The sequence below is a fragment of the Agelaius phoeniceus genome, chromosome Z (assembly GCF_051311805.1).
Source record: "Agelaius phoeniceus isolate bAgePho1 chromosome Z, bAgePho1.hap1, whole genome shotgun sequence".
Classification (NCBI taxonomy): Eukaryota; Metazoa; Chordata; class Aves; order Passeriformes; family Icteridae; genus Agelaius; species Agelaius phoeniceus.
Genome location: NC_135303.1, coordinates 61,961,421 through 61,976,281, shown reverse-complemented (window position 1 = coordinate 61,976,281; position 14,861 = coordinate 61,961,421). Strand labels below are relative to the sequence as shown.

General features: G+C 38.2%; 1 protein-coding gene across 1 annotated transcript in view; it reads right to left on the bottom strand.

Annotated features, from left to right (window-relative positions):
• The window catches only part of BNC2 (basonuclin zinc finger protein 2), a 98,037-nt gene that overhangs the window by 19,945 nt on the left and 63,231 nt on the right, over positions 1-14,861 (bottom strand). Inside the window, exon 3 of the mRNA XM_077172189.1 lies at positions 1,504-3,470. Within this exon, the coding sequence (XP_077028304.1) occupies positions 1,504-3,470 (1,967 nt within the window). The remainder of the gene's footprint in view (positions 1-1,503; positions 3,471-14,861) is intronic.

Sequence of the window (14,861 nt, the reverse complement as noted above, 5' to 3'; positions counted from 1 at the left end):
TCTACCTGCTTTGTATCTAGTAGTTTAACCGACTGAAATGCAAGCTTCCTAGATTGTCCCTCTTCAGTGTTTTGAACTTGTATTCTTATATTTCTTCATATTTTTCTGTTTAATGGATTTCATAAATGATAGGAGAAGACATGAGGTATTTAGGGACGGTGCTCTTCATCAAAATAGTGAATTTTGGCTCCTCAATATCCTTAACACTAACTTGCTTTCATTTTAAAGGATGAGAAACATTCCCTTTCAACCACATCAATTTCAATGAAAAAATACAGAAACAAATCAGGAGCTGTGTATAAAATGTTTAGCTAGTTTTAATTTCCTTACTGTATCTGCTGAATTTTTAAAGCCTAATGAAAAAATATGAAATGCAAGTAAAGGAAAAGAGGTGAACCAATTTCACCATTACTCCATGAACCAGACAGATTTATGTTACGGTGACAGTATGATCACCAAATGAGAGAGTTGCTATCCACAAGTATGAAATACCTGTGTTATCCTATCACTTTGACAAATTCCATTTGTATTACATTCTCCTCAGGAATCAAAAAGAACAGTCTATAAAAAACCCAACCAAAAAACCCTCCAAACAAAACAACAAAAAAAAACAAACCCTAAACCAAAGAGTTTATGGACCAGCTGCTTCTGTTTAAGCCCAACTGCTTTTGTATTGATGCAGCATAGCTCAGGCATGATGTCATCTGAAGGGCCAGCAGAATATACCCTGGTTGATCTTAAAAATATGTAGAGGAGCCTTTTCTCTCTGAATGTGCATAAGTTCAACTGGTGGAGAAGGCAGTTGCTCACATGCAGAAAATAGTAACGTAATCTAAATGACCATAGTGGATAGAAATGTGTGTAGGTTCTACTAAAGAAACAGACAATGATTTTCTTAATTCTTGATATTTACTTGTTCTCACTACAACATAGCGCCTAGTTTTAAAATTTAAAAATAGTAAAGAACAACCTTCTAATGCTTCTTGTTTGCTTTTGTATGACCCTATGAGGATGGAAATAATTCCAGTCCTTTATTACCTAGCTCCATCTTTTCATTCAACCACCCATCCACCTTTGCCCTCCTTCCTAGTTCTATGGTTTGATATGCATGCAATGGAGATATTTATATTGTATATAATTTTCTATATTTACTTCTTAATAGAAGATGTTCTTGTTTTAAATGTTACAGGAAGAAGAAAATAAATGTAATGAGGGCTGTAGCTAACAAACAGAAGTACAATACACATGTTCACAGGAATATAGAAAGTATAATGACATTTATTATCTAGGCAGTCACTTAAGAGGATGGCCCAATATATACTATTCTGAATGCCAAGGAACAATGAAAATCTTAAAGTGATAAATCTCTTTCAATGTCATGGGAACACAATTGTCACTTGTCATTACTGTGCATCTCTCTATTTCTTCATATAGCCTAAACTGCCTATTCTTCCATAATTCAACACATTTAATAATGCAGAAAATCAATTAATATTTACTGACCTGTCTCTGCTTCTCCGTGATGGGAACGCAGCGTTACAGCCAGCCACTGTGCAGACATGCATCTCTTTTAAATGAACATTTCGGTAGTGAAGCTTCACACTGTAGGAACTCTTGAAACTTTTCTTGCAAACATAGCAGATCTTGGGGTCTGGACTGGAGCACATTTCACCTTCTGGGGAGAACTTCTGAGGGCTGCTGTAGTTGAATGTAGAAGCAAAACTTTCATGAAGAGCAGCCATACTGGCACTGCCTCCATTGTACAGTCCATATTGGCTCATATAGAACATATCATATGTAGGGTCTGTATACTCTTCCTTCACCTTAATGACATCCTGGTTGGAAGAGTCATTGTGGTTTTCATCAGGTCGGTCACTGTGCATCATAGATTTTTCACCAGGTTCATGGAGGCGATCATCGCCTTCCAGGGATTCTTCACACAATTTGGGCTCTGATGACTCTGACTCATTTTCATAGTCTCTCTCATGCTCCTGGTCTTCTGATGTCATGCTGTCTGCCCTTCTTATGTCTGGTCTGGACATACATCTGCCTCTATCACTTTTGGAAAAGTCTTTAACAGACAGGCCTGGGCTCATTTCCTCCTGAGAATGGCAGTGATTGTCATGACCAATGTCATTCACCATTGTGCTCCTGTCATTCACCTCTTCGTCTTCGTCATCAAACTCATCAGCAGTGTCAATAACTTCCTTTTCAATTTTTACTGGCATGCTTGACTTCCTTGGCTTCTTCTTGGGGGCAAGATCTGCATTGGGCTCCGGGGTGGGCATCAACACTGAAGGTACCGATGACTCTGAAGGAGGAGGGGGATGCTGCTCCATGCCACTCACAGCTGGTATTATGGGACTGGTCGGGAGTGAGGTTGGAGGACTCACCATCTCGCCAGGAGTAAGTAAATTTCTGTAAAACGGAGGAACAGGTTGGACAGTCTTTAAAGCCGGGAAGACCAGCTGACTGGGAAGAGGGTTCTGTAGTACTGGGTCTAGAGGGGGAGTGGTAAACCCCATCGGTGGACGCCCAGGGCTTGTTAAAGTTAGGTTGGACTTTGTACTTGCTATGACAGGAGTGGCGGCACCTGATGTAGCACGAATTAGATCTTTGTCACGGTTATTCCTTAGCATAGGCATGTGGAGGCGGGGATTTGGGTTAGCACTGTGGCGATTGCGGCTTCTGAGAGAGCTGAAGACCATATTGCAGCCTTCAATAGTGCATCGATGCTTGATTTTCAGGTGCACAGCATTGTAGTGGATTTTAAGAGTACCTTTGTCATAGAAAGTTTTGCCACATGCATTGCAAAACACTCTTCCTTTCCTGGAGGCTGACCCCATTCTCCTCATTCTGTGAATTCGGAATGAGCTTTTTGTATGCTCAGTTTTCGATAAATCATTGACTGGTGTAGGTGTTTGAACAGGAGAGACACAGGCTGGCTCAGTTTTGGGCTCCACATTTGTGATGCTGGTCAAAGCATTCCTGCTGGATGCTTGCTCATTCTTGAAAGGTGTAGGGGAAACTTCAGATTCACTGCTCTCATTATATTCATTTTGGGTTGTAAGGCTTGGTTCACGGAGCCTCATTGCTGGCTGTTCCAGCAGGAGGCCATTTGGAGGCAGCCCCAGAAGTGGAGCAGAGACTGGATTTATGTACTGGAATGGAAGCAGGAATGCAAGGCTGTTCGGGATGTTTTCAAAGTGATGAATGCTGGAAGGGTTGCTATTCTCCAGGTGAGCAAGGAGACTTGGGCTCCTGGTGCGATTATTGCTTTCAATAAAAGTCCTTATATCTGAATCTGTCTTTGAAGATGGCACAGCCACAGCCTGCCCTTCTTTTTCTTGAATTGCCATCAGCTCCACAATAGATTTAGTTTCTCCAAATCTCAGGAACTGCTGAAGGGTAATGATCTCTTCTTCCCTGGACATGATGGCCCAGCGGTCCAGCACCTTGCCTGCAGCATCCTAGAGGCCATATCAAAGAAACAACAAAGACAAAACACAAAGAAAAGCTTATTGATTCTGCATAATTATTGAAGAAGGTGCTCTGCAGCCTGAACATGAAACACTAAGCTCAAAAAACAAGATGCAAACAGTGTTAATAGAACTTGACCAAACAACACAAACTTTCCATCCATGCAAATACTGTAATTAGAGTCATAGTTAAAAAAACAGATTGAGTTTAACAGTGTCAGAGTACACAAAATGTAGACCCTGGGACTCTGTGATCTAAAATGCTTTCAGTACTTTTATTTTAAAAACAGTGATCTCTGTAGAATGCTACTGTTTAGAATAAATTAGTAAAACATGAACTGTTGTGCACACCACTCTAAAATACAGAAAATTGTAACTTACTCACTATTAAATGGTAACACTATTAGAAAGAGCTAAATAAATACAATTGATAGATTTGCTCCTTAAATATGAGCAGATACAAGACTGAACCTTTTCATAAGAAACTTTGATGCAAGGGAAAATGTCTTGGAAACAGCACTTAACACTTGCACCTTAATCCCTTTTTTCCTGGACCATTACTGGCAATTGATTGGTTGTAAACTTGCAACCTTGGTATGGTTTAAACTTGAAAGATTACTTTTTTTGTAGCCTTCTTATAAATGACAGTTAAAAATATGTAAAAAAGTAAGGATCTGATGGATGTAAATAGCATAAATGTGTAAAAATGTTGTCTCTTAACATTGCCTTCTGATAGCAAGGGAAAAATCCAGAGAGAATACACATCAGTAATCACAAGACTATCTGTTGTTAAATATACATTAAAAAGCATTTCACACTTTCATTTTTGCTAGTAAGCATGAGATTTGCCTGAAGGTAGGACTTAAAAATTCTGCAATGTAATGTCAGGCAATCCATTCAAGCAAGTATTGATAAAAACATATTAAAATACTTATATAATGAATATATCATTTTATTGGCATCTTTCCTTTTGGGCAAATGCTGGACAGAAAATTAGCACAGTAACTATAACCAACAAGAAATGTGGAAGGCCATCAAACCGGAATTATTCCAATGCTTCCTCATGCATTAGACAGTTTGAAAGCCTTACAAGACAGACCAACATACTGCCTCTGATATTTTTACATCTTGAATCTCAGGTTCAGAACCTTACCTGAAGACTTTGGATTACACACTGCTGCAAAAATCATTAACTCTTGTTTGATTATGAAGTCTGAAATACCTTTCTTCCCCTCCAGACCCTTCACCCCCTGGATTTATTTTTTTATTTATTAAATTAATTAATTATTTTCAGTCTTCAGATGATTGATACTTCTCTTCCCTCACATTTCCTAGAGTACCAAAAATATAATTTTGCAATGTCAAATAATAAAGCATGTATTTAATTGATTAGAGTTGGTTTTATTATTTCAGTTTGAAAATGTTCAGCTCAGTTCACCTCTCTGGCTGAAGATTAATGCCATGTATGTTTCAGTACCTTAGAAACAACTACAACATCTTTATAAATTCTTCACACATGAACTTTTACAATCAAACCCTGAAAGACAGTAAAACCCTCAACAGCAATTAACTTGCAAAATCTTACCCAGTTAACCCAGGTTTTGGGGAAAGCCCCAAAACCCATATATGTATAGAAAATGTTCATTCTGTATTTATGGTGATGAATGAAACATCATGATGCAGATGCTGGTTTTGGTTTGCTGCATTAGTACGGAAATGTGTTCACCTTTGAACACCCCTAAGCACAGTGGACATGTCTGATTTCTATGTCCTTACAGTTCTTGATGTAGCAGTAGTTTACAGGCAGTCAGTACTATCTAACAGAAATCATCTGGAATATCAAATATCACCCCCAACAAGAAAAGTAAGTGAAACAAAACCAAACCTAAATAAGGTGAGGGGTGGGAGGAAAAAACCACCAATGCCATAAAAAAAATTGAAGGACAGGTTCATATTTTAAAGATCCAAAATTATATTTGCTTTTTTTCCACCTAAATAACTTTAGCTACTTTCCCCTTGGGTAAGATCTAAAGTTTCTTACATCTAATTCAACAACTTCCAACCAACCATAGCAGCTCAACATATGGATAATTCCTACATGGAGCTTCAAAACCAGATTTGAATCAGATTTTGATCTCCAGGCCTTTGCTGTCATATCTGACCTCATCTATCTGCACACATTTCCCATCCCAAATCACAAATATTAATTCCTTCTAACTGTAACTCCCATAGTTTAAAGATGGAAATAACATTGTCTAATTCACAATGCTTACCTGCATTGAATTAGGATTCCTGTCTGCCACTGGCTGCAGGCTGCTTTGTAATGTACTACTGCCACATTTTATGTTGGTTTTGCTTTCATTTGGAAATCAAGCTTATATAACAGATGGATGCTTTACAAAAACTGATATATAAGTAATTAAAAGTTAATCACAGCTAGCACAACAATAACTCATGAGAATAGTAGGTAGAGATCCTGTAACGGACTCCCACATGTAAGGGGAAGGTGGTGTCACACAGTCCCTCCCTGACGGCAGCTCTCTGCCAGCTCTCTGCATACACAGAACAGGCAGGCAAGCCTACAAATGCAGGGGCTCCCTTTGTGCTTTCAGGGAATTACTCCACATCTTAACTGCGCAAAGCTGGCATTTAGCTACATGAGTTACCTCTTGATGAGACACCATCACCCTTTGTTTCACTTTGTTTAAGAATTTACAAGGAGGAGCACCAGACCTTCAGCAGCTGCTAAGTCCCACTGATCAGACAAACTGGCAGTTAAGGATGTGACAGTCATGGGGTTACCCTTGCTGTCATAGAAAAAGTAGGGAACGAGAAAGTTGCTCTTAAATACTCCTTGTCTACTCCTACTAGCTATATCAAGCTTTACCTTTTTAATTTTCAGCAAGAAGTTTTCTGGCCTTTTTTACCCAACAAAAACAGAGAGAAATATGCAGATGCCTGTATTTCATAAACCCTCTCTGCTTATGGATACTGTCTAGCATATGCTTCAATATTTACACAGTGAAAACTTTCCATAAATCATTGTAAGCATGTATTATGCAAAACTAGATAAAGAGTGAATAGGAATGTCATTTTTTGATAAAACTTAAAATTAACAAAAAAAAAAATCTAACCATTATCCCATTTGAATTTAGCTATAACTAGCTAGGGATCTTTCTGTATATGGTAATACTTGATTAGAGGTTCAAGTCCTTTCTTACATGTAATCGATTTCTTGTTTCTTACAATCTCTCATGCTAAATTTTCTCCCCGAAGCCATTAAAGCATATCAACATTTAAATACTTCATGACAAAGGGTTCCAATTTATATTACTTTTTTCAGCTCACAACTGATTAAGCCAAGCCTCCAGTGACAATGTGTACAAGGAACTCAGTGAGTACAGAGATATCACTGCATGCATACAGCTCTAAGCCAGGCAGGAGACAAGTAAGCCAAATCTGTACAGCATACACTAATGTTCTTCCTACTTGTCCAAACAGCCTTGCTTTGATTTTTAATTTAATAAATTTGATTTTGTTTTATTTACTTATTTATTTATTAAATTTTATTTTACTGTGTAGATCTCTTTCTCACAATTTCAGTTGGAGAAAATCTTTTGATCTTTAAACTATATTAGACTGACCTCCAAAGATCCAGGACATAACCCATAACCTTTTCTAACTCTAACCACACACTCAAGCCTATTTGAATAAACAGATCCACATACACTCATGCAACATTAGATCTGTAAAGTAATGCCATGGTTTATCACCCTGAACCTGCCTCCTGAAGTTTGGTGACCATATGTTAGGAAGAAAGGTGTGTGTCATGATATGTTAGAGTACATTTTGTCTTAAACTTCTGTGTCTAGAAGAACACATGGTGGGATCAAGATGATTATCTTGAATGACACAAACTACAAGAGAGGATGGACACAAAGATCATTCTAATTTTAGGAGCTTAACTGGGGAGGGGTGTCAAGGTGAGTCTTCATTTCCTGAAGGCCTTCAGCCTTTAAATCTTTCAACTGAGCTTTAAAACCTCCCAGTTTAAAAACTGCCTATTTAGAAAATAAGGGCAGTCTGTACAAGCATACACCATAAACATACACTGTAAACTTGGAACTTCTATTATGAAATCAGTTGTTTTAAATTTAATTTTGTGTGAGAAGCTCCCATGACTGCATTACAGGCAGAAATCTTATATGTTTACACACAGACAAACACATTGGTGTACATACACAACACTGACTTTTTGCAATTCTGTGCTATCTTACCGATTCACTTAGAATAGGAAAAACCGATATATACACCTAACTGGATACACAGCAAGAGATGCCCATACAAGGCTGAGATTAATAGAAAGGTTAAAAAATAAATTGCTTCTAAAACTAGCTTTCTGTTCTGGGAGACAAGGATTATTTTCAGGCACTACTGTGATAACTTCTGAGAACTACTCAAACTTGTTCAGAAAAAAGAAATAATTGCTAGGCTTCATATTTTAGTAAGTTTGCATATGCACCTAAACAGTGGATTTTATGCATGTCAGTGAAGTGTCCTTGTTACAAAATATTGCACAAATACATGTTTGATTAAATTATTAGGCTAGCTCAGGGTATAGCCTGAATTTTTCTTCGAAGGATCTGTGTATTTTCTAGCTGATCTCAAAGAAACATTTTGAATGCAGCTGTAACAGTTGAAAAGCAGACTGAAATATATTAATTTGGTCATACTATAATTGCACAGGATGGTTTTAATTAGTGTGTAGACCAAAAAAAAAAAAAAAAATCCACATTTGTTTCCAATAAAGAAAAGCCTTCATAATTTCCATGATTTAGGGTTTGTTGTTTTTTGTTTGGCTGAATTTCCCAGAAGCATCTCTTTGCTTCACAATTAAATTTCAAGCTGCTACACTCTGGGTAGTCCTACTACTCCTGGAGTAAGAGTTACCAAAACTGTGCAGCACCACACCAACTCACATTAGTACAGATGGGACAGTAGGCAACATTTCTAACTCATTTTGGCTAACTCCCACTGATCTCAGTAGGACCAAAGTAAGCCCTCTATCTAGTTTTCCATGGAAATATACACTCACACAGGCAATCAGATACTCTTTTTCTTGATAGGATTTTTTACCATGCTGAATCTTCCTCACCTTTGCTCCGGTAAACACGAAGAAAAGATGTGCATACTTGCTCACTGTGATTTCACATGTGCAACTAATATGAGATTTAACACACTGAGTCTGCAAAGAGGCATGGTTGAAATTTTTTCCCCTCAGCTGTCAGTTTTCATCCACCTCCCACCAGCCTCCCTTCACCAACAGGAACCGTATGAAAAAATGAATGTTTAAGTGTCAGCAGCCCTTTCCTTGAGTTATACTGCTGCAGCAGGAATAAACAGTGCAGCACTACTGAGTTCTTAGTCAATAATGGAAATCTTTATCTTTTGACTTCACTGCAGCCTCCATTTTGCATAAACTGATAGATATTCTTCCCTTCTGGCACCCCCTTTCTCTTACCACTTTTTTGCTTTGCCCCAAAGACACAGGGTAGGCATAAGGATATCTCCTTCATGCTACAGGAGAAGAGAAGGTGTCTGTCTCTCCCCAAAGTTTCACTGAGAATGACAGTGGCAGTGTATGTTCAAATGAAGAGTAGCATGAAGGAGACTTTATTTACTTACATACATACATATACATACATACACACACATATATATACACACCATATAGGCTTACTTTGCTGTCAGGTTTGTAACAGTACTTGCCCTGGTTCCTCTTTCTTGGCCACATCCCTTTATGCATTCAGCAGCAAAACATTTTGTGTTTTCACCGAAAGGACCCCCAAAGACCTTTGCAAACTTTATGAACTGATATTGTAGACACTGGGGCAAATCTGGCTGCACTTTAGATCAGGAATAATTGCACCATAAACCTGGAGTACTTCCACAGACCATGCTGGAAAGTAATTTTGACCTAACTTAGCCCTGAAACAGTATGTGGAGCCAAATCTGTGTGAATATATAATGGGGGCGTACCACCATGGTGGAGCACAGCAGCTGTGTAACAACGCACAGGAGCGCTGCTCAATGGTTTTGGAGTGAAAGTGAGGAACACCATGTCCTGCTGAAACTGCAGATGAAACATAAGGCAGTGGAATGCAATAACTGCAGCGGAAACCTGGCCAGGACACCGCCGTTAACCACCCACACTCTCACTTAATGGCCTTCAGGGTCTTTATTGACCAAAAGTATGCAGGTCTTCTGTTTCATATCTTATCCCAAAGATGTATGCCAGCAGTGCAGATCCCTCCCTGCACAAGCAACCTGCTGGGGTGCTGGTTCTGGACTAAGCTGCCTGGAATGGTATGAAAACACCAGATCCTGAATACATGATTCCTTTTGGGGACTGAACTTACTCACTGTGTACCCCAATCCCAGGATGCCTTTTCATTTTTTGGGTTCATCAACCTTAAAATGCCCTTGAAATCATTGCCCTGAAAGAGGATGAGACTCTCATTTGCCAGCTGTAAAGTAGCCACATGGATTGGGGGTAATGTCTCTTACTGATTCCAGAAAAACCCAGTAATTTGAACTCTTTCCCCTCTTCATTCACCTCTGCAACTCCAGTGACACTATTAGGATGCAAGGACACTAGTTTTAAATGCTTTCTCTGATTTTTAAAACACATTGTTTGACTTGTGATAAAATATTCTCTTTGTTATGGATGATTATGGACCAGATAATATGTATAAATGTATAATTCACAAGACAGTGAGTATTTTCCTGAGTAACACTGCGCAGTGTTACTCAGGAAAAAACAGTATTTCTATTTTTAAAATTATAATAGATCACTGTGGGGCTACAATGTACTTAATCACAACAGCTTGAGCTTTATTTAATCATAGCAAATACATCAAGTCTCTTTATATTTGGGTGCCAGACAACTTTTTTTCACAGCAAGTGTCTGTCCATGCGTAGAGGAAAAAAAATCTAAGCACAACCAGAGTCTGATACTCTTCTTACATTTACTAGTTTTCACAGTGCTATAACTGCTCTGGTTTAACCCCAGCTGCCCCACACAGCACCACACAGCTGCTCACTCACTATTCCCTCTGTGAGTGAATAAAATAAAATATACTAATATTACTGGAAATGAAAAGGAAAGAGGAATAAAACCCAAGAGAAAGAAGTGATCCACAATAAAATTTCTCCCTGCCTGCTGCCTGATACCCAGACTGTCCCCAGGCAGGGACTGGCCCCTCCCAGCCAACTCCCCCAGTTTATATATTGGGCATGATGTTCAAGGGTGTGGAATGTAACTTTGGCCAGTTCAGGCCACCTGTCCCGGCTAAGCTCCCTCACAGCTTCTTGGGCACCTGGTTGCTGGCAGGTGAAAAAGCTTTTGGTTTAGGGTAAGCACTACTTAGCAACAAATAGAAATCACTGTTGTTCAAAAGATTCAAAAAAGAGCACTGCACCAGTACTAAGACTGTTAACTCTATCCTGGCCAAAGCCAGGACAAGGTATTGTGATGTCAACAACATTTGCTTTGATTTACAGCTGTTGTGTTGATGGCAAGTGTTAAAAGGCAGAAGATCCCACTATGTGATGACAGAAGAACTCCTATTAGCATGGATATAAATTGACACTTTGAGCTTTAAGAAGATCCAGAGCAATTTTTTAGCAGTTCTCCTAATCTCATTTATTTTGAAGTACCAGGAACATTTCCCAAGTATTTTGTCCTTCTAACCCCAAGAACTGCACAAATTTTCAAATGCCAACATTTATTCCGTTTACCATCTGTTCTGGTTGTGATGTCCAAAAGACTTTTGCAAATGGGAAACTAATATGAGGTGAATATATATAGTTTACAGAATCTGCTCAAAATATTAAAATATTTTTAATGCACACTAAGGGTAAGCATTTGTTTTCAACATTCCTGAATTATTGAGTTGTTTATTCAAATTTCTTAAATGGCTTTGGAGTCCATAACTTTGGACCCAAAGTACAGAGAGTATTTTGATGGCTTTGCTTCTCTGCAACCTGCTAGAGTGGAAAATTCATTGAAGTATCTGAAGAAGCTTTGCCACTAATTTGTGGCAAGTAACAGCATGTTTGTCCTTAGGCCAACATGGCTACTAGAGGTAATTAAATCACTGAGCGCATGGTGTATGTGTGTAAAATTTAGAGTGCATGAGGTGCCACAGGCACTTTTCAGATACCATGTAAACAGAGACATGAACATGGCAAGCCACTGAAATAATTTCAGCTACAAAATAATTTTAGAACACAATTTTGCATGTAAATAATGGAAATAATCATCATTCATATAACAATAGCATATGTAATAATGATTGATTTTAATTCTCACTTTCCACAATTTTTGCATATATATTTGCCCATTTTGGTATGGTACGTAAAAAATTTTGCCTTGATACTATCAGTCACCAAAAATCACTTGTGTTTTTACTTTTTGCAAAACTCATTGAGAAGTAAAATTATATTTTCTCTGGTTTTCTGTGCTCTGGCAGTGTTTCAGTAAGTGTACGAAGCATTCTCCTAGCCTCAGTTTCACTAACACTGAAAGAATGGCACATAATTTTTATGAGAAACAGGAAATATTCACAAAGAGCACTCATAAGGTATTGTATTTGCAATACACACAGCCACAAGAGACAGCAGCCTCTTTTCAGCTGAGACTTTTCCCAATGAGCTATGTGATAATATAAACAAATCGTGTCTGATATCTTTGCTCTACTAACATGGACTGCACCAAATGCACGGCAAGACATCTAACCAGTCAAGTCAAATCAAATTATCAGTCGGTCCTTTCCTCACTTTAAATCTAAACTGACTAAAGCCAAAACCCTAACTGGAAAACATAACCAAGAAAGTTGAATCTTTCTGGGCTTCTCAGTAAAACTTCCAGCTAAGTCAGTAAGAAATTTGCCTAACCAGGAGCATTGCAAGGAATTGAGAAGTTGTCCAAGGCCATAAACACTGGAATGAAAGTGCCAATGAGTTATACTCATAAATTGGATTTCATTACATGCTTGGTTTTCTGATTGAACCCAAATTGTGTCTCAATAAGGGGATTCAGCTGTACTATATTCAGGATATATGAATGGCAGCAGAATCAGGAGATTGATTTCCATCTTTACTATTCATTAGGGGACTATGCATTATTACTTGCAATATATACTACAAGATCTTAATGAGGCTTTTTTTTCTTTTATTGCTTACCGAAAAAATTTACCCCAATAAAACACAGGTGTGTCATAGGTGACAATGTGATGCAAAAGGGAGGCAGCAGGGTGCAAAGTGACAACAAAACGGCAAAGGTCACTGGAATATAAAAGGGCATGAAGCGAGCTATCAGTTTGAACCTATTAGAGGCAGTGAAATGCAAGAGAAAGTGGGGAAATTATATTACAGTGTACAAAGTAATAATAACTGTGCCTTCATGTCTTAATACCCTCTTGTCCCAGCAGTCCTGACTTTCTAGGCAGCCCACTTCTCCACATTAACAGTAGTCATTTGGAGAGCAGCAAACGTGCCATTAGAAGCACTTTTACAAGTGTATATTCATCCACCAATTAGCTTAATGTGGCTGCTTTCTGCATATTTTCTATCCAGGCTTGCACAAATCTTATTAATATTTCCCCCTAGCGCTTTGACAGATTACCTTGTCATTATGCATCCTGGAGCCTTTTAAACAATATGGGTAAACTACTGTTTGCGAGGTTAATGACAATTATCCCCTAATTACTGCATAAGTCACTCAGTCCACTTTATCTCATAGGCAGGGTTCTGCTCTGTGTATCTGCCATTGTGTCACTGTAAATGAATCTTGTATAGCTATGTTTATCTGTCGTTGCCTTGTAAATTACACTGACAGAAGAATGAACAAATTACTGTGTATCATCACTTAAATACAGCTTCTGATAAAAAAAATGTCCCCCAAGCATAGCACTTGAATTTCACCCTGATCACAATTAGCAAACACATATTGAATGTTTTGGGAGATATATTAAGACATGGATGGGACACTGTGGTAGAAGGTTCTGAAGTGCCAAGTCTAAGAGCACTAAAACAGAAGAACTATGGAAAGCTACACTAGTAGTAATTTGATGATTATCTCCTGAGAACTCTTCTGTTAATTTAACAGTTGATAGATGAGCCTGTGATGTTTTTCAAACAATCTCATATTTAGGGCTGTGCTGAATTACACAATTTCTATTTCTATTGTTTCTGACCACAGCCACATGGGATACTTTTTTAGCTGAAAAATCCAAATAAATTTGGAAGAGAAGTAGCATTCATAAAACCACAAACAATGCTAATTTAATGCATGCATTTCAGAACAATATCTGCATCAGGAAAGGAACGGAGAATTGGCAAATACCAACTTCCTTGTATATTCCATTTGTCTGAGGCAACTTCAATGACACAGTTAAGAGTACTCTACTAGTAGAACATTGCTGTGATAGGTATGTTCCTCCTTGAGAAAGAAGGTTGAACTTGTTATTGTGCTTGATCCCTTCTCTAATCAAAGACATCTCAATGTCTTCAACCAGAAGTGCCCACATAGTGAGTGCTCAGAGACAAAATTAGCCTATGGTAAAGAACATTAAAACAGCAGCTACTTTTAAAAATAATGCCTCTTCCTATATTGGTCTTGGGAGGGTACCCTATTCATAGTCTTAGGAAACACAGTCCTTTGCAAACCATATAACAAAGACAGGCAGTTCCACTCTGTCTTGGGAAGGTCCCTCCTTGAGTCAGAGAAAGCCTTTTAGTACTGGCTTGTATTGCTAGCAAACGTGGTAATTGCACAGTGTTAGTAATGAGATTACACATTATACATTTTATCATATTTGGGGATACACTTTATGCACTTATACAACACATCCACAAATATAATGCTACAATATTTGAAATTTATATGAGATTTTGCCTTATATTTTGTATAGCTCCTCCTGTAGTAAACCTTGTCATTCTACACATGTACTAAAATATGCCCAGCACCAGCTCCTGACCAATGTGGTACAAAAAAAAATCTGAAGCAAGGAAGACAACATGGAAATTGGAGCAGAATTATGATTCCTGAATGGCAGCAATATAAGATAGTTTAAGCCACTGTAGAAGAAAAAGAAAATGTCAGAACTCTCCAAATATGGTGATTATTTACTGCAATTCAGGAGGTTATACCAACACTGAAAACCCTTTTATCAATGTAAAGTGTAAATTTCTTTTGTTGTATTACGATAGTGTCACATCCAGAAAGAATGGGCAGACTGAAATGTAGCAAAATTACTGATATTACAGGAAATCACTGCGGTTTGAATGGAACAGAGATGAGGGCGGCACCTTTGACCA